Source organism: Nicotiana tabacum, chromosome 7 (assembly GCF_000715075.1).
Source record: "Nicotiana tabacum cultivar K326 chromosome 7, ASM71507v2, whole genome shotgun sequence".
Classification (NCBI taxonomy): domain Eukaryota; kingdom Viridiplantae; phylum Streptophyta; class Magnoliopsida; order Solanales; family Solanaceae; genus Nicotiana; species Nicotiana tabacum.
Window position 1 is genome coordinate 106959219 of NC_134086.1, and position 18982 is coordinate 106978200.

The 18982-nt window shown below is 35.1% G+C and overlaps 3 protein-coding genes across 3 annotated transcripts; 1 reads left to right on the forward strand and 2 right to left on the reverse strand.

Moving 5' to 3' along the window:
- The first annotated feature begins 1974 nt into the window (after window positions 1-1974).
- Window positions 1975-3242, forward strand: LOC107800552 (uncharacterized). Its single transcript, XM_016623743.2, has 2 exons — window positions 1975-2614; window positions 2892-3242. Exons 1-2 carry the CDS (start codon window positions 2357-2359, stop codon window positions 3042-3044), a joined length of 411 nt encoding a protein of 136 aa, XP_016479229.1. The 5' UTR covers window positions 1975-2356; the 3' UTR covers window positions 3045-3242.
- An 821-nt stretch (window positions 3243-4063) lies between these two features.
- Window positions 4064-7721, reverse strand: LOC107800554 (uncharacterized). The gene is made up of 2 exons (XM_016623746.2): window positions 7520-7721; window positions 4064-5313 (listed from the first exon to the last, which is right to left on the reverse strand). Exons 1-2 carry the CDS (start codon window positions 7588-7590, stop codon window positions 4284-4286), a joined length of 1101 nt encoding a protein of 366 aa, XP_016479232.1. The 5' UTR covers window positions 7591-7721; the 3' UTR covers window positions 4064-4283.
- A 1525-nt stretch (window positions 7722-9246) lies between these two features.
- Window positions 9247-12136, reverse strand: LOC107800553 (actin-101-like). The gene is made up of 5 exons (NM_001325686.2): window positions 12082-12136; window positions 11298-11367; window positions 10610-11003; window positions 9724-10337; window positions 9247-9620 (listed from the first exon to the last, which is right to left on the reverse strand). Exons 2-5 carry the CDS (start codon window positions 11355-11357, stop codon window positions 9555-9557), a joined length of 1134 nt encoding a protein of 377 aa, NP_001312615.2. The 5' UTR covers window positions 11358-11367; window positions 12082-12136; the 3' UTR covers window positions 9247-9554.
- Window positions 12137-18982: the final 6846 nt, after the last annotated feature.

Sequence of the window (18982 nt, forward strand, 5' to 3'; positions counted from 1 at the left end):
TCTCAGTGAAAAGTTTATGATGTTTAACTTCCTTTTTTTTTTCTTTTTTGGTGGTATGTGGTTGTAACCCTTGGTCTTTTTAAGGTTTTGCTGAAAATATTAAGTCCCCAGACCTTTTATGCGGCGCTCTGTATAAACAACTTTTGATTTATGACTAAATTCATACTTAGTCTAAACTTTTTTAATATTAAGAAGTTTCTGTTGTTGTTCGAACTTCCCTTTTTTTTATTCTTGCCTTTATTTTTAAGGACTTACGGAATAACTTGCATTTTTATTTTCTCAAAAATGCTTCTGTTTTGTTTTTAACTTCATGAATACTTGAATTAATCATGAATTTTATAAAAGAGTGCCCTTTGCTTGATTTTGAAAATATCTTCCATTCTTTTTCGACTTTTTGAGCTCCCGAATATGCTTTGATAAATGAATCTGCAAGCTCAGCAAAAGAATTTATGGAATTTTTGGGTAAAAGAGAATACCATGTTAATGCTCCCTTAGTGAGTATTTCACCGAATTTTTTGACCAATACTGATTCAATTTCTTGTTTGGTCAAGTCGTTGCCTTTTACGTCTGTTGTGAATGTAGTCACGTGATCTTGTGGATCATTTGTTCCATCGTATTTTGGAATATCAGGCATTTGAATTTCTTTAGAATTGGGAGGAGAGCAGCACTTGGCTTCCAAGGTTGCTGTGAATATTTATCCATATCTTCCCTTTGATTACGGGCGGTACTCCAGGTCTTTGCTCTATGCGGTCACTTTGCTCCTTGAGCTGTTTCTGCAATGTTAATACTAAATTTTGTAAGTCAGAATTGACTAAGTTACCTAGTTCTCCTTCTCGTGACTCGCTGGGGATTCCACCACTGCCTGAATTAGCAAGCCCAGAATGAGGGTTCTCCAAAGTGTTGTTATTTGGAGTGGGTGTTGGTGGTGCAACAGGTAACTGGTTGACAAAGGCCTCAAGAGCTTTATTGACCTGTTGAGCGATTAGATTTTGCAAAGATTCATTGATAGCTTCATCATTTTCAAATTGAGCGTTTCCATTTGCATGAGATCTATCAGGAGTGCCTTCTCGAGACCACCGAGAGGAGCTTTGGGGAGAAGGGATCGGGGTGTGATCATCCTGTGGATTCCCTTGGAGTTGATGGTTTCCTTGGTTTCCTTAGGTGTTGTCATTAATGTTTGACATGATTGATGCAACAAAACAGTTTAGCCTAAGAAAGAATAGATTATCAGATTCCCAGTAACGGAACCAATTTGTTTAACCAAAAAGTAGAACTTCGGTCAAAGCTTTAATTTAGAAGAACTCGGGTTACTGATAATCATAAATGAATAAGGGAAATTGATTTTGCTAACAATAAGATAGACAGAAGAAAACAAAGTAAACCAGTATATTCAGATGATTTTTCGTGTCCTTACAAATGACCAGTTTTCTCCTTTTTATAGCTATCTCTAAGATATACGTTTTGCCTTTGTCATAATCAAGCCATTATAGACAATTAAAGACATTAAATGTTACGTTACGTAATCATTGTAATTTAATATAGATTCTTTAACGTTTTTAGTATTTAATGCTTATTAAATACTGTATTTGTACTCTCTTGTGTTATCAGATTCATTCTCCTTAATTTACGGATCAAAATAAGTATGAGTGTCGAGACTTTTGAGTAATTGCTCGTGCCTCTACTTGTGCCTCTGCTCGTATCCGTTGCAACTCGTGCCTCTTTGCTAATCATCATTTTTTTGATCAGCCTTCGTGTCATGACACATCATCTTTCAATCACTTCAATATGTAAACTCAATTTTTTCCAATACATTGATGGTATTATTTAAAGACATAAAGATATTGTTTGTTCACTTCATTAATAATGCCAGCGGCTTGCAAGTCTATTTTCATTTTGTAATGTGGTGACGATAACGCCAGATTGTCAAAAAAGAGCACAATGTACTATTGCTCTATCCAAGATGGTTTTTACTCTACACCACTCTTTAATTTCTTTGTTATATGTACACACGCATTTTTCCAATTCTCCGTAGCCAAAAATGAGGTCCAAACACGGAAATGACAACCATTTTTGTGATTGTGATTGTGATTGATAACACTCCATAAATTAACAATTACTTTCCTTAAAACTTTCTTTGACTGAGATTGAAAACCGGAATTACCTCAAATACACATTTCATTTCCCATATATATTATTCGTATTTGGAGCAAAAAAATATTCATCAATTGCATTCACTATATTTTCCACCTTTCTTTCTCCAACGATTCCGCATTATATTTGAGTTTGTGAGAGGAACATAAAGAGTTCCTTTCAACTCCAAAAAAGAGTGTAAAAAAATAAATTAAAAACCAAAAATATGGGAGCTTGTGCTAGTGCACCAAAGGACTTGAAGGCTGAGGCCAAGGCAGCCCCTCTGCCGGAGCAACCAAAGGAGGAGGAGACCACCACTACCACCACCACCGCGGTCCCGGAGGTGACGGTGGTTGACAAGGAGGTGAACGGAGAAGATGAAGAAAAGAAGGTGGAAGATGGTGATGTTGCTAAGCCAAAGGAGGATGAGAAGGTGGCCGGGGATATGAACAAATCCAATTCTCTTGGGACGTTGCTCAATGAGGTATATCATTATTTTATTTTTTTATGATAATAATTTTCGAATACAACCCTATTTTCTCGGGGTAATGGCTACGTATTTAGTATGATAGAATTCATTTTTTTTTAAATGATATGGAGAAGTCATCTTTTAAACAATTATTTAATGTGTAGCTTTATATTACTTTCTTCAACTACTAATATTATTCATGTTTAATATTTTTTTAAGAAATATTTTTCACTCAATAATCAAAAATAGAAAATGTTTACGGTTTTGAATGCTTTGAAAATGAATGGCACAGACCGAAGTAGAAAAGGAGTCAGTTAAAGATGAAACCACAGACAAAAAACCAGAAGAAGCAAAAGTGGAAGAACTTGCAGCATCAGATGCCAACAAAGAAACTGATGCTCAACAACCAGCTGCTGCAGAAGAGGCTGAAAAGAAATCAACATAGAGTTTAATCCAAGACATGGTCTCAAGAGAGCTTCAAATGATAAATGCATATGTTTTTTGTTGGTTACTTAAGGGTCAAGAAAAAATTGTGTAGCAAAATATATGGGATTGGAACATATATGGACTTGCATGGGTTTAAATATGGTGGATATTGTTTTTGAAGTATCTATAGTTTTATGTATTTTGGTGTTTCATGTTATTGGTGTTCTCTTAATCTTTTCTTTAAATTCTTTTGATATTGTTTGTTCATCAATATTCACACCCCTCCATAGGTGTGTGTTCAATTCTCAGTACGATTTTATAGAAGATTTTCTTAAACACAAAACCTCGTTCATTTACTCCTTTCATTTCTCATGGGATCCTTCTCACTCAATAACCACCTGCAGGGCAGGGCTTTAAACAAGAAGAAGTGAGAGCTAATGCCCTATTATGAAATAACGACTTAGATACTACCAGGCCTTCCCAATTTCTAGAGATGGCAAATTTAAGAAAAGTGGTTAGATTGATAAGTTTGAAGGGGAGTTTGGCGTAACTGGTAAAGTTACTGCCATGTGACCAGGAGGTCACGGGTTCCGGCCTCTTGCAGAAATGTAGGGTAAGATTGCATACAATAGACCCTTGTGGTCTAGCCCTTCGGACCCCGCGCATAGCAGGAGCTTAGTGCACCGATTACATTGACAAGTTCAGAGTTTTGGCCAACTCTGGCTACAGCATGCCCAATAATTTTCGAGGACAGAAATGCAAAGTTCCAAGCAAGGATCACTCAGCATATGAGAATGAATAACCACCATGTTGTAAGATTTAAAAAATTAACCACACCAGAAGAACCACCACTACTTTAGATGCTAGCACCAGCCAAGTATACCAAAGGTAATATTGCAACATGGTTACAATTGAGATTAAGCTAGATCCAACATAGGTGCATTGTGATAATAGCTGTGATAATTCAACAAGCCTTTTACGCAGGGGGAACGAGTTGCCAATTAAAGCATTTTATATAGGTAAAAGCAAGAAACAAAGTGAAAGTTACCAAACACATCATAAATAAAATAGTCCAATTAAGTGCTAACATGGTTATGCTTCAGTCCTAAAGCTGAACAAGAAGAGATTAAAAGTTTGCACTTCCTACATCGAAAAAAAAGCAAACACAATCAAGCAGAGAAAATACATGTTCCAAGTTTAACAGAGGGTGATTCAAGAGCAAGTACAGACCACATATACTGCAGCACTGGTACATGATTCAGTCAAAAGGGCGCATTCCACTGAGTTTGAGTTCAAGCACCAACCGCTGATTCTCAAGCTTGATAACCTCATTATCCAGCATCATCTTTTGTAGCTCCTTGTCTTCTTTACTGCAGAATCTCATGTGCTTGAACCTCTTCTTCTCCAATTCCAGAATTTGAGCCTGAATTTGTAGCTTTTGTTCTTCCAGCTGTCGTAAGCGAGGGAGACTATGCTCGTCCTGTATTTCTCTCTCCTCATTGTTCATAGAAACTCTTTTATCTTTTGAAACTCTTTCTTCTCCACTTGTCTTCCTCTTCAAAGGCAAATCCTGCAACACATTTTTGGTGTCACACTTGTCTTTACCCTTTACAGCCAACAGCACAGATTGCTGAACTTCCTGATCATGGGGAAGGAATAATCTATTCTGATTGTTGTATGAACACATTTCTTGGTAGAACAACTGTTTGCTACCTAAAAGCTTCTTCATTTCCTCTTTCAAATTGTCAGATAGGTCCATCATTTCTAGAAGTGCTGGGTTCTCCATGACATGACATGCAGTGCCTCTCCCAAGTATATCATTCAGTCTCTTGAACTTCTTGTTCATATCATTAAACTTATCCTCACATTGCTGAGGAGAGATGTGATGACCTCTTTCAGCCATAACACAGGAAATGGCCCTCCATTTACCCTTCTTGATGAAAACCCCATTGGACAAAACATCTTCTCCGATGTAAGAAACAGCAGTAATCAAAAGCTTAACCATATCATCTGTCCATTTCATACGATGATATACTGGCTGCTTCTCTTCAGCATGTCCAGAGACTTCTGTCACATCATTCATACCCTCATGATACGCTTCAGGCATCTCGACACTATTGAGTTTGATAGAATCAAGCAACTGCATTTCTTGGTCAATGTCTTCCATGTTGCTTACACCAAAGGACGTCACTTCTGGAGCATGCTGCCCAAGAACCACAGGACCCTGGTTAGGGTGATTGACTTGCATTGAACTGAACAACTCCAGCTCTCCACTGACTAACCTGGAGCTATAAAAAGCAAGGTGATGAGACTTTATGTTCACAGTAGTAGAGCAGCAACATTAATAAAGTAAACAACTACATCTGAACCCCAGCAAGTTGGAATCGGCTATATGAATCATCACTATCCATTAATAAAGTAAGTCAAAAAAAATAATTCAGATCATATACGATTTTGCTCATTCATCAGAGAATAAACAGATAAGTTCTCGGGATTAAGTTCATGAATACAAAAAGATGCAAAAAAGTGGATTCTGGATTTTACTAGATCTGCAACTAGAAAAGAGGAGTACTAAGGCTAGTAGACGTATAACACACAGTACATAAGACTTTCCTACAATGTTTAACTTACAAAAAACACGGCTATTTAAATGGAAACAATCAACTACAAAAAAGACGCTCATAGTTATGAAGAACTAACAAGAAAGGGAAAGAATTGATTCAAACACATCATGCCAATGCAGATATAAAGCAAAAAAGATGAATTTACTATAAAATAAATAAAACCAGTCTCAAATAGAGAGTAAATCTTTCAAACCTTTAGAATATAAGTTCTTGCTTACTTCTAAGGAAGAGCCACATGCATTAAGCGAGTACTCTAAGAGCGCTTCCTGAAACACATTGTTTTGATCGCCCAGGGAAGAGGAGAATTTAATATAGAAACAAGGTTTGTAAAACAAGGGCCGTTGCTGCTGACAACTGGATGATGGAAGTAACAGGTGGTTTAAAGTGAGAATGCTTTCACACTTTCGCTCACTAAATCCATAAATGAGTCAGAGTTATGTATTACAAGTTCAAACAAGAAGCATAATCAGCATACTTATTTTGAAAAAATAAATGCCAGACACATTCTGGGAAATATTTTAGAGCTGATTAAGGACAAAATATAAGCCTTAATTTCCTCCGCCCCCTCAACCACCGATTTTCTCCCTAGTTTTTTCAATAAAAAAATAAAATAAATAACTTTGACACTCTACAACATTGTCTAGAGAATGGTTCCAGGCAAAGTACATTTAAATCAACTCACAGCCAAGTTGATAAAACTGCTCTCAACTTTACTTTAACACAAAGGCAGAATGCTAAATACAGAATGTAAAATATCAAACTTATTACAGATCTCTTTGGCCTAGCGGACAAAAAGGCTTGGATAGAAATAATATATCATATATGCTTTGCGTTGAACAATCATCCTTTGATAAATTTTGTAGAGACGACGAGTAATGCCTACTGGCTTTCATTGACTGTAGCCTAGCTGTTGCCTTTATTAGCTATTCCTCTTTCCTTTTGCTTCTCCCATATATTTAAATTTCGTTGTGTATATACCCTTTACAAGCATTTCTTTCATTTCTTAATTTTACCTTTCTCAACTTTTATTCCCCAAATTTATCTGAACATGATAAAGAAAAACTAATAGATACAGATATAAATGATGAATAACTTTGTCAGAGATATAAGGTGTAAAGGGAAAGAAAAGGTATTCTATCATCAAATATGTGTGTGTGTGGCGACTTGAATCCCCAATCTCATGGTTGGAGGCAAGGTGTCGCTTCAATTTTTTTCCTGTTGATGTAGTTCACTATCATCATCCAAGTGATGACATCTCAACTAGGAGCTTTAGTCATTACATTAAAAATTATAATTTTATCAACAGGATGTAACATAGGGATTGATGTGCTTCAAGTGTAATAGAGTAAGCTTCCCTCAAGAACTTCATGATCCTTTTAATTATTTTACTTCTTTTCTTGTTCTGCTTCCCATTTATATCTTCTCTGTTTCATTTCTTGGAGTGCCTCTAATTATTCATTGAATAGTGTGTATGCAGTAGTGAATGAACAGGCAATCTTCTGGTGCACTAAAAGAGGAACTTAACAGAGAAATTAATCAGCATTTCAGAAAAAAGAAATCGATCAGAGGGGAGGACAGAGAGAAAGAGGTACAGGCAGCGAGTTTAGGTCACAGTAGTGAAGACGGTGGACAGTAATTCAAATATAGCAAGCCAAAACTCAGGATTACATTTAAAAGTTTTTCTGTTTTTTTTTTCCAGCATACCAAGTTTTGCTTGTAACTTTTACAGCTTCTCCATTATGTGTTAACAAACCAATAACTTGATAAGTAACTGGAAATCAATCAGATAAACAAACAAGAGCATGGATTATTTGTTTTATGAATCCTATATCATGCATGAAAGCATTAAGCACTTAAATTTTATTCATACCGATGAAAAGCACATGCTGTTGAAGCTCTATCCAAAAAAGTGTTTATGCCAGCAGCTATTTGGTACACCATTTCTTAATACAGCAAATCTGATGTGCATCTCATGAGACCAGCATAGCCGAGTTAGTTCACTTCTAGTGGAAAATAATCTACTAGGAGTCCATATCCGAAGCAAAGTTAGAGGATGAAGTAGGAAGCATGCATATGGCATCCGAATGGCAAAAGTCGAGCTCACTCTCAGTTCACTTGAATGTGCATCCATATCTTGTTATCTTATTTCTGTCAGAATTTATTCTCCAAGATTCATGCACTCAATTTCCTGTCTCAACCTTCAGAGATCCTAATACTCAATCTGGCTGACCTTCAGATTCACGTTGCTGCTTCTCCACAGGATAATGGGCATGTTTTCTCTAGTTTAAGGTAAGGAATTCATCTGGATACTAGGGCCATAAATTCAAGTGCTTCCCCATGTTCCTTCCTCTTTTAGGACAACCATGGCATATTAGAATCTTTATCTAGTGGATGACTATATCTGCTGCATTGCTTTTGACATTCCAGTCCAGCAACTTTCAAGGTCATGAGGGTTACTGGTCCTGGCTACAGAAACTTTTGAGGTTTCACCGTCTTCTCTGCCATCTTATCTGCTGCTGTGCCGTGCTGTGCCATGTCCCATGCCACACAGTGGCAGCAAAACTCTAAGAACGACTAAGGATTCTTCAAAATACATTTTCAAAAAAAAAGACATTTTCAAAAGCAGCTCAAATTCGAACAAATCCGTGTGGCAGTGGCGGACGTAGAGTATAGTTACTGGGTTCCCGGGAACCAGTAACTTTTGTGAAGACCCTGTATTTTTATTAAAAAATCCATTAAATATCTATAAATATATAACTGTGAACCCAGTTATTATTGTATATTAATTTGACATTATAATAGGAACCCATAAAGTTCAAATCCTGGATCCGCCTCTGTTCATCTCTCCACTAGATTTCACTGGAACCACTAGATTTTTCATCCTCCACCATGAACGCTGGAATTTGACCACAAAAACATTACCTTATGATTTAGCGCATCAGTGAAAAATCTTGGGGTGGAAGTGGAAAACACCCAAAAACATCTCAGGGTCTATTTACAAGGACGAGAAGCCCATGTGAGTTGACTGCGGACTATCTTGTTTGAGGCAAAAACAAATCTACAAAAACTTGGCAGGCGGAGCCCAAATTTAAATCTATGCCCCCTCTTTCTTTCTTTCTTTTTCTTCTTTTTTGGGTTTTAAATAGGGAAAAGTTGCCAACTGGGAACAGAGGATTGTAAAAGTGGCAGCAGTGGTTTTCTTCTAAGTATATTGGGAAACACAAATCATTGTCATAAATATAGAAGCACGTTCAAACTTTAGCTAATGGAGTACTATATTACGTCAATTTAATTTGCATTAACAGTCAATACTTCCTAGTATTTATTACCTTAAGAGGACCAATTTTCAAATCCCAGAGGACTTGTACATTTGAAAGGAACTAGAGCATTGGCGAAATATAGAGATTGTAATGTAGGAACTGATTTACCATGAACAATAATGTTCAATTTCCTCTTTGTTATGTCATGTTAAATTTTTAAAAAAGTTTTTATCATGAATTAATAGTAATGCATGAGTTGCTATGTCTGAATTGTCTGTTTTAAGAGCACATGTCTATAAAGTTTGAGTAGAAACAGAGACCACCAAATACCAAAGATTTCAAAGCCAGCCATGAATTGACATTACTCAGTATAAGAATATACACAGGAAACCAAATCCAGAATAACATGAAGATAAAAAGAGGAGAGAAAAAAGATAACCTCTTAACACCAAAAACAATAGTAACACTAAGACTCAAATGACATTAAGAAAACCAGGGTACAGTTTAAAAGCTTACATCCTATTATACATTACTTAATCTTCGTCTTTATGAACTCAAAATATTCAACTTTAACAAAGCCTGACCAGAACTCCAACCAAACTGTTGAAGCAGATAATGAGCAGATGAGCTCCTCCCTTTATCAACTCAGAAGCATTTTCGGTGAACAATGGAAGGACCAGATTCATCATATTCACCTTTTGTTATCCACATCTGTAGTTCAAGAAACAAAATCAGCAAGGATCCCAACAAACAAAATTTCGGAATACAGCTAAACCATATCAGAGTTTGAGGAGAATTCATTATTATGCATTACCTGTTGGAAGGTGCTGAGAGAAGCTAAGATAGATCCTCCAATCCAGACACTGTACTTGCGTTCAGGAGGCGCCACCACCTTGATCTTCATGCTGCTGGGAGCAAGAGCAGTAATTTCCTTGCTCATACGATCTGCAATGCCAGGAAACATTGTTGTTCCACCACTAAGGACGATGTTTCCATAAAGATCCTTTCTGATATCTACATCACACTTCATGATGGAATTGTAAGTTGTTTCGTGAATTCCAGCAGCTTCCATTCCAACAAGTGATGGCTGGAATAAAACTTCCGGACATCTGAACCTCTCTGAGCCAATGGTAATGACCTGCCCATCTGGTAACTCATAGCTTTTTTCAACAGAAGAGCTACTCTTTGCAGTCTCCAACTCTTGCTCATAGTCAAGTGCAACATATGCCAGTTTCTCTTTAACATCGCGGACAATTTCCCGTTCAGCACTAGTGGTGAATGAATAACCTCTTTCCGTCAAGATTTTCATCAAACAATCAGTAAGATCACGACCAGCAAGATCCAACCGAAGAATTGCATGAGGAAGGGCGTAACCTTCATAAATTGGTACTGTATGTGAGACACCGTCGCCGGAATCCAACACAATACCTGTTGAGATGGGCAAAAGCATAATTAGAAAGGAAAATTTGAAGATTCAAAGCATACCATTATATGGCAACAATCACAGGCTATGCCAAATCAGATAACCATACATAAAATATAAAAGCTTGAATGAGGTCGAGATCAACCAGACTTCTCTCCATGTCCGAGTCATTTGAAACTTTAACTAAAACAATATCGTAATGGATATGCTGACAGTCAAATAATCAATCTACTAATCAAAACTTGGTTGTAAAATCAGGGTAAGACCCAGGTCGCACCTGTTGTACGGCCACTGGCGTATAGGGACAACACAGCTTGAATAGCAACATACATGGCAGGTACATTGAAAGTCTCAAACATGATCTGTGTCATCTTCTCTCTATTGGCCTTTGGATTCAAGGGTGCTTCAGTAAGTAGCACAGGATGCTCTTCAGGAGCAACACGCAACTCATTGTAAAAGGTATGATGCCAGATCTTCTCCATATCGTCCCAGTTGCTTACTATTCCATGCTCAATGGGATACTTCAAGGTGAGAATACCCCTTTTGGACTGAGCTTCGTCACCAACATATGCATCCTTTTGACCCATACCAACCATAACACCAGTGTGTCGAGGTCGACCAACAATACTAGGAAAAACAGCCCTCGGAGCATCATCACCAGCAAATCCAGCCTGCAGGTAAATAGGTCAAAAGAGACATTAATTAAGTGAAGTATTACGATTTTATTCCCGATAATCACAACCAGACTATAAAACTTGAAATACAAGGGTGCATATCTTTGGCGGGTCAAACCAAGGGGAACCAAAAGACTTGTTTCTTTTTTCCTACTAATATAAGATAATATTATGCTAAATTTACAGCTAATTGCCCAAAAGAGTTACATGCCTCCGTTATAAACCAAAAGACTTATATCAATAAAATAAAGTATCATCTGAAGGGGAAAGCGTAACAGCTTAAGAACTAACCTTAACCATTCCTGTTCCGTTATCACAGACAAGGGGTTGAATATCTTCTGAATCAGCCATCTCTTAAAACCTGGCACAAGGTGGTATTAGTGAAGAACTGTAAGAAAAGTACCATTCTAGTAATCGATCTAGATGTAACAAAGTATGGGTAGAATAATTAAATTTTCTATATAAGTTGCAAGGAGAACACAGATCATGCATGTACTATGTAGAAAAAGAAGAAGATAAACAAATAGAAGAACACATAGATAGATACTCATGGAATTATATTAATCAATCAATCAACAACTACGCCTCAATCTAAACAAAAATGAGACTCAATTTAGCTGATCTCTGGAATCTCATGATCAAGTCAGAACTACACTGCCTAGGGAGCAACAAATTCAAAAGATAGTAACTTTCATTCAAGATCGTTTAGCACCGTAAAAATAACCCAAATTAACAACATGAGATCCTACAGACACACATTGACTATTTAATTGTTACCACCAATTGATTTACAGATCCTGATCTTAGTTGCATAATTGATAATTGATAGTATCTTTCTAACTTTATACTTGTAAGCATGGTATTAACATCTACAAGAAAAATACTCACAAGTTGTAGATAACTCAAAACACAGAAAACGAAAGAAAATCTCAAAAACGGATACACAGTCATTTTAAGCAAGAATTGGAAAAAGGACCATGTGATAAAGAACTTTTTTTTTTTTTCATCCAACAGTAATAGAGAACTTAAAGAAGAACAGAGAGATCAATAAACAGAAAGAAAAATTGAGACGTACCAGTTAAAGATTACGGTGGAGCTAAGGAAGGAGAAGTAGAGAAGAGGAAGGGTTTAAGGAGTTGTTGAAAATGAAGAATGGGAATATACGTGGTTTTCTGTATTTAAAGCCAGTAGAGACTATAATACTCGTGACGTTGGGCGGGGGTGATAAATGAAATTGAAATCCAAATGAAATGTGCTCCAAATAACAATTGTGGTATGTTTGGCCGCTCACTAAAAGCCAGGCAAAAGGATCTTATCATCTCTCGTATCTTTTTCTTTTTTTTTTTTTCCTTTGGAAGATGAGGGTGGGGTAAATTACACATTAATATAAAATTTTGCCAGTTATTAGTTTTGAAAGTGGCTATATTTTTATTTTTTTAATTCCATTATTTTTATTATAAACTAGAAATAAAAATAATTTATATGGTTCGGACACATGCAACAGAGAAGACTAGATGCCCCGGTTAGGAGGTGTGAGCGGTTGGCTTTGACAGGTACGAGAAGAGGTAGAGTGCGGCCCAAGAAGTATTGGGGCGGGTGATCAGACTGGACATGGCGCGACTCCAGATTTCCGAGGACATGGCTCTTGATAGGAAGATGTGGAGGTCGAGCATTAGGGTTATAGGTTAAAGGGTAGTCGAGCGGTTTTCCTCTTTATCCCGGTTTCCCTCTTTGTACCGACGGGTATGATAGTGTTGTGTCTAGTAGCAACTGCTAGCGATTTATGTTGTGTTTCACACCGCATAATATTTGTGTTAATGATTTTTCATTTATTTGTTGTTTCTCACATTGCTGATTATTTTTTGGGTTTTATTGTCACAGATCTATTGTATCTGAGCTTAGGGTCTCCCGGAAACAGCCTCTCTAACCCCTCTAGGATAGGGGTAAGATCTGTGTATATACTCTACCCTCCGCAGATCTTACTGGTAGGATTTTACTGGGTTGTGTGGGCTGTTATTGTTGGTGTTGTTATTATAAACTAGAAACCACATTGTTATTTTGTTGACCACATTCAACACTATAGGACTATGTGTAGGATGCTTTTTTATTTGTCCTTGCACGAAATTAGGACATGGCCTAAAAATACAGATAATGTAATATTTGTTGAGTGAATATATTGTAGAACCATATAATAATTTTCATAAGCATAGATGATAGGTTTGAAAAAAATTAAATGAAGAATTGTAATACTGAGTCCTATGTAACTTTTTCTTGTGCGAGTGTTGCTTAAAAGATTTACATTAAAATTAGACATTAACGAGTAAAGTGGATTTTCTAGTGTTTGTTTAGATAATAGAAAATATTCTTTAAAAATAAATTTTTATGCTACTTTAAAATATATTGTTTTGGTTGAAAAAAAAAGTACTCTTACTGCAACATGAAGAAAAAAGCACTTATTTTGTTTAAATGAAAGAACGTACTTTTTCTACATCATTAAAAGAAACTCAGTTTGTTGAAATAAAAGAAATTTTTTTTACTACATTATTTTGTTGAAATTAAAGAAAATATATTTTTTATATCATGAAAAGAAAATACTCATCTTGTTGAAATGAAATAAAATATTTTTTACTATATTATTTTGTTGAAATGAAAGGAAATACTTTCTCTACATCATGAAAAGAAATTAATACTTATTTTGTTGAAACAAAAGAAAATACCTTTTACTACGTCATTTTGTTGAAATGAAAGAAACCATGAAAAGAAAGTACTTTTTTTATTGAAATGAAAGAAAATATTTTTTACTACATCATTTTGTTGAAATTAAAGTAAATATTTTTTCTACGCCATGAAAAGAAATTAATATTTTTTTAAAATGAAAGAAAATATTTTTTTTACACCATAAAAAATAACTTATTTTGTTAAAATGAAAAGAAAGTACTCTATCTATAACATAAAAAGAAAGTACTCTTAATAATATTTCTATTTAGGGTTGGGAGAGGGTGCATGGGTGTGGGGGTAGGGTAGGGGTGTGGTGTGGTTGGGTTGGGGGTTTGGTGGGGATAGGAATCAGGGCGGGAAGGTTGAAGAAGAGTTTTGTAAAATAGTTTTCCTTTTCTTGATAGGGAAAAACATTTTCCTCCAATTAGGAAAAAATGAGTTCATGAGGAAAATATTTTCCAAAACATTTAAGCTAACCAAACATGAGAAAATTGGAAAACATTTTTTGAAAAATATTTTTGTTCTTACCAAACAGACCCTTAATAGGAAGTATTTCTCCTTTGAACGAATTATAAGTGATTGCAAACTTAAATTAATTGGATTAATCAGTTTCAAAAATCACATGGTTAAACTCAACAAAAAGATTAATCCAATACTAATATTAATGAGATAGATGGTAGTTATAATCAAGCATCCAGAACGAGACTTTTTGATCGAACAGATGGGAGTATTCGGACCAAAATCGACGAAATTGTGTAAAAAACTAATAAGATCAACGACAAAAGTTGGTATACCATATATATCTTTGAATCAGTAATTGATAGTAATAAGAAAGATCCATTGGTCAGGAATTGTTAAAAATCACCGAATTTGGACCTTAATATTGTTATTTGATACATTGTGAATTGATCTTAAAGCTGTCTTCTTGAAAATTTTGGAAAATAGTTGCTTACTGGTAACCGCTCAACTATTTTTCTCCGGGACGGCTCAACAGATCTCGTGGGCTAAGGTAAATCCATATTGAGAGACACTTAAATTTATTTTATAAAATATCTACACTAACAATAAAATTTATTTTAGATAACAAATTAATCATTTAAGACAAAAAAAAAACATATTTTTTTTTTAAAAAAAACAAGAAGAGTACAAAAAATAAGGTGGTGGACTATTGGATATTGAGGTCTAGAACTCAAAGTGAAAATTTTGATTTGGCTATCATCACAAACAAGAAAAAGTAATAAAACACACATAACATAATAGCTTAAGTTTTGAGCTATGACGGTGTCAAAATATTTACTCCTTCTGATCAATTTAACGATAATTGTAGTTTATTCTATTAAGTATCACTTATTGGTGAATATCTAAAATAAATTATAAATAAGCTAATAATATGTCGAATTACACTAAAAGAAAATCGATGCTTTTGTGTTCATGCGATTTTAGAGAACATTGTAAAAAAAATTCATTATGTTATCGATGTATATAACTTTATTTCTATATAACAAGGATAAAATTAAAATTGAAGAGTGGAACAAATATATTAATTAATGAGGGAAGAAAATTATTATACTTTATAAATATATTGTATAAAATAACCTCAATCAAGTAACAAAAAAAATATACTGTAACACTTTTCTTTATACTAATTATTTATATAATAATAAATAGATGCTATAATAATAATAATAATAATAATAATAATAATAATAATAATAATAATAATAATAAATTTGGGTGTATTCAAAATTTGAGGGCTCACTGCCCAAAGCCTTATAGGCGCCCATGCTTTTCTCACTCTTTTTTCGTTTCTTTTATAATGGTATAGAAATAATTCTTTTAACGTCGTAAGAACTAAAAAAACCTTCGGGTTGTTAATATTACAACGTTAAAACTTTAAGGGGAACTGTTTAAATTACTGAAGATTAGATGTGTGTTTAGTATTTTTAATTTTATATGTAGAGTCAAAGTTTTGATTTGGCAAAATTTGATGGTTTAACTTAGAGCTGTGCACAATTTGGTAAATACCGAATTACCGTACCAAAATCGAAAATTTTGGTATTTGGTATACGGTATTTTGGTATTTGGTATGGTATTTGTGTAAGTTTTAAAAAAAAATTGGTATTTGGTATTTTAAGATAAAATGCCGAAATATCAATACCGTACCGAAATATATATTATATTACACAAAACACATATTATCAATTATAACATAAATAATAAAAATCTAAAATTTTACTTTCTTTTATTCTCAAAGTTCATCAATTAACTCTAAATAAGTAACAAGGCATTTCTAACGATAAAATATTCTTTTATGCACAGTTTTCTCTATTTTGGGTCGATATTTGCTAGTTTTGGACAAATTTTCTGTCAACAAACATTTGTAATTTTATATTTTTGAGTACTTTAATTAAGAATATTAGAGTGTATGACTCTATGTATTAGTTAGTATTCAAACCGAATAAATCGAAATTACCGAATCGAATAAATCGAAACCGAAAGGAGAAAAACCGAACCATATCGAATTTAATTAGGTACGGTATTGGTATAGGATTTTAAGAAACAGAATACCAAAAATACCGAACCGAAATATCTAAATACCGTACCATACCGACCGACGAACACCCCTAGTCTAAGTATCGCATTAATGTTGAATGGTCTTTTCATATATACGCTTGAGAAAATAAATGCTGAATTTGAAAGTATGACCAATTATATAATCACGTGTTTTTTATTCCAATCAAAGACGAAATATTTAATTAAATAACCAATATATTCATGGGCTAACTAAATACACAATGCTTTTTAAGAGGTCTTTCGGGAGAAAAAGTTAAAGACACTGAGCGAAAAAGTAAGGAGAAAGAAACATAACGAAGAGCCAATGAAGAATTTGTCTAAAGGTTGATTTTAAGGTAGACGTATAAGTTTTAAATCACGCCAATTTGCGTTTAATTTAAAGTTCTGAGTTTTTCTTCTAATAATAATAAGGGGGTGTCGATTTTTAATTTTTTTTAATAGTACTAGCTTATGGGTTACACACGTCCCATGTAATTCCAATCGAAAAACTATAGTATAGTGTATTAAACCAAGTGAAATTAATAAATATATAGGCAATTGAGACGATGCAACTAATTTTCGTAGCCTAGTGTCATGACCCGCCACATCATCATGCCACGTAGGTGCCACTTGACATATATTTTTGCCATATGGAAGGGTTACATAAGTTAGGGACTAGATCTTGGTGGAATATTCTAGAACTATGGAGAATTTCCTTGGAAATGTTCTAGATATTTATGCACTTGTAGGAAAGTTCTAGAGAAATATAGATGTTTCCCTATAGGAAAACCCTAGAACCCTATAGAATTATTAGGAAAGTCCTTAGAAGAATCTAGATGTGTAGAATATTCTAGAGAAGGAACTTAGTTGTAAATATGGAAGGACTTGTAGAACAATTATTATTTACATACTAGCCCCTAGGTGATTAGTATAAATAAGGAGCATTCATTTGTAATTCATCAACCAAGCAAACAATTCAAATTCTCCCTAATACAAAGCTTCCTTTAACAATTCTCTTGTGTTCTTTCTTCCATTCTCTTAGCGATTTTGAGTGTGGTAAGGCTGACTTGACATATCAAGAACGTGAGCAAGTTGTGCAAGATCGTGAGCGACTTGTCAAGTGTTGCACGTGTACTTAGTTAATAATTAAGGACGTGACAACGTGGTATCAGAGCAAAGGTTATGACTAAGGAATGTTAGAAAGAATATAAGAGATTGCTAGAAGGAAATTTTGTAGGGAACCATGGCCGGAATTACCAAGGGCTTGATTCTTGCAAAAGGGATTAACGCGAAGGTCCCTAAGCGAAAGCAGTATGGTGGTGCACGGGCTGCACGCGAGGTGGCAGACTGGCGGAAGCTAAGGGAGCTCCGACAGAGGCCACAATTCGGGAGTATGTACGCGAGTTCACTACCTTAGTGCTGCAAATCTCGTCATTGTCCGAGGAAGATTTCCTCTTCTACTTCATGGATGGGTTGCAAAATTGGGCAAAACATAAGTTAAGAAGACATCAAATAGCCAACGTGAACGGGGCCATCGGAGTAGCCTAGTCACTTGTTGACTTCAATATGGAGCCTGCCAAGTCCAAAGAAGGCAACGACGAGAGGGATGAAGGGGATCATGATGAGGACTACGGGAAATGCATAGCCGAGGTATACAAGGGTAATAGCAAGGGGTCATCCCTTTATAGTGTAGAGAAACAAGTGAGAAAAGGTAAGAAAATAACTTGCAATCAATCACATAGAATTTCCCTTCAGCTAAGGGATTTGGTCTCAAACGGGCAGAACAAATAATGAAAGAATTTGATCAAAATCTTTTTCCAAAGTAGCACAAAAGGGGTAAATACATAAAGGCTATTTAAGGCAAATGTCTAATAGTACACGGTTCATGCAAATAAGGAAAGAAAATCAATCAATAGCCAAGAAATCAGAATTACAAACTCAATTCGAATAAACCAAGTCAGGAAAAGGTAAAGGAGGTTCAATAAAAGAAAAATCAGTAGTAATCAATCAAACCTCCATTAAAGGATTTCAAAAATCAATCAAAACCTTTGAAGGCAGAGTCCTCATATATAGAACACACAGATGTGTGAAAACCAGAGGGATTTGTCAAATTATTTAGAGAAGAGTTTAGCAAAGAAAAGTTCAGAATCATAAGCAAGAAGAGGTATAAGTCTAGTTTGCAGACTCGCAATGAGTCCGAGAGCCCAGGGTCCTGGAGTGGAACCCTAACTCGCACACAAAAGATCAAAATGTCAAGAAATCCCCAAATTTTAGGGTTTCGAGTTGAGCCAGACAATAGAGATGAGAAGGCAAGTAGTTGAAACAGAGTCAGAGGTTTCAGAGTTGAAACCTCTTGCATGCTTCTTTCATCAACAGAAACTTATGAAAAAATATGATAGCAAAGTAACATGCGGAACACAGTAAAAGATGAAAAATATAAGAACACAGTAGAAAAGCATATGAGGGCATAGTATGGAAAACATGGTAGAAGAACATACAAGCAAGGAGTATATAAAACACAGTAAAAGAACATACAAGAACGGTATGTAAAAACTTCATACAGGGTAAAAGGAAAACATAGAACAAAGTAGAGGCAAATACATATAAAAGAAAAATAAATAAAGGCGGAAAAACACTTAAGCATTTTCAGAAAACCCTAGATCGGAAACGAAACGACTTTGAAAGTAATTTTTTTTGAAGGAAAA

Excerpts from the sequence above, each read along its gene's own strand:
- LOC107800552 (XM_016623743.2), top strand. The coding sequence starts at position 2,357 with ATGGGAGCTTGTGCTAGTGCACCAAAGGACTTGAAGGCTGAGGCCAAG. Across the intron at positions 2,615-2,891 it reads TTGGGACGTTGCTCAATGAG|ACCGAAGTAGAAAAGGAGTC; the intron begins GTATATCATTAT and ends TGAATGGCACAG.
- LOC107800554 (XM_016623746.2), bottom strand. The coding sequence starts at position 7,590 with ATGGTGTACCAAATAGCTGCTGGCATAAACACTTTTTTGGATAGAGCT. Across the intron at positions 5,314-7,519 it reads ACAGCATGTGCTTTTCATCG|CTCCAGGTTAGTCAGTGGAG; the intron begins GTATGAATAAAA and ends TGCTTTTTATAG.
- LOC107800553 (NM_001325686.2), bottom strand. The coding sequence starts at position 11,357 with ATGGCTGATTCAGAAGATATTCAACCCCTTGTCTGTGATAACGGAACA. Across the intron at positions 11,004-11,297 it reads ACGGAACAGGAATGGTTAAG|GCTGGATTTGCTGGTGATGA; the intron begins GTTAGTTCTTAA and ends ATTTACCTGCAG. Across the intron at positions 9,621-9,723 it reads CTCTCAGCACCTTCCAACAG|ATGTGGATAACAAAAGGTGA; the intron begins GTAATGCATAAT and ends CTTGAACTACAG.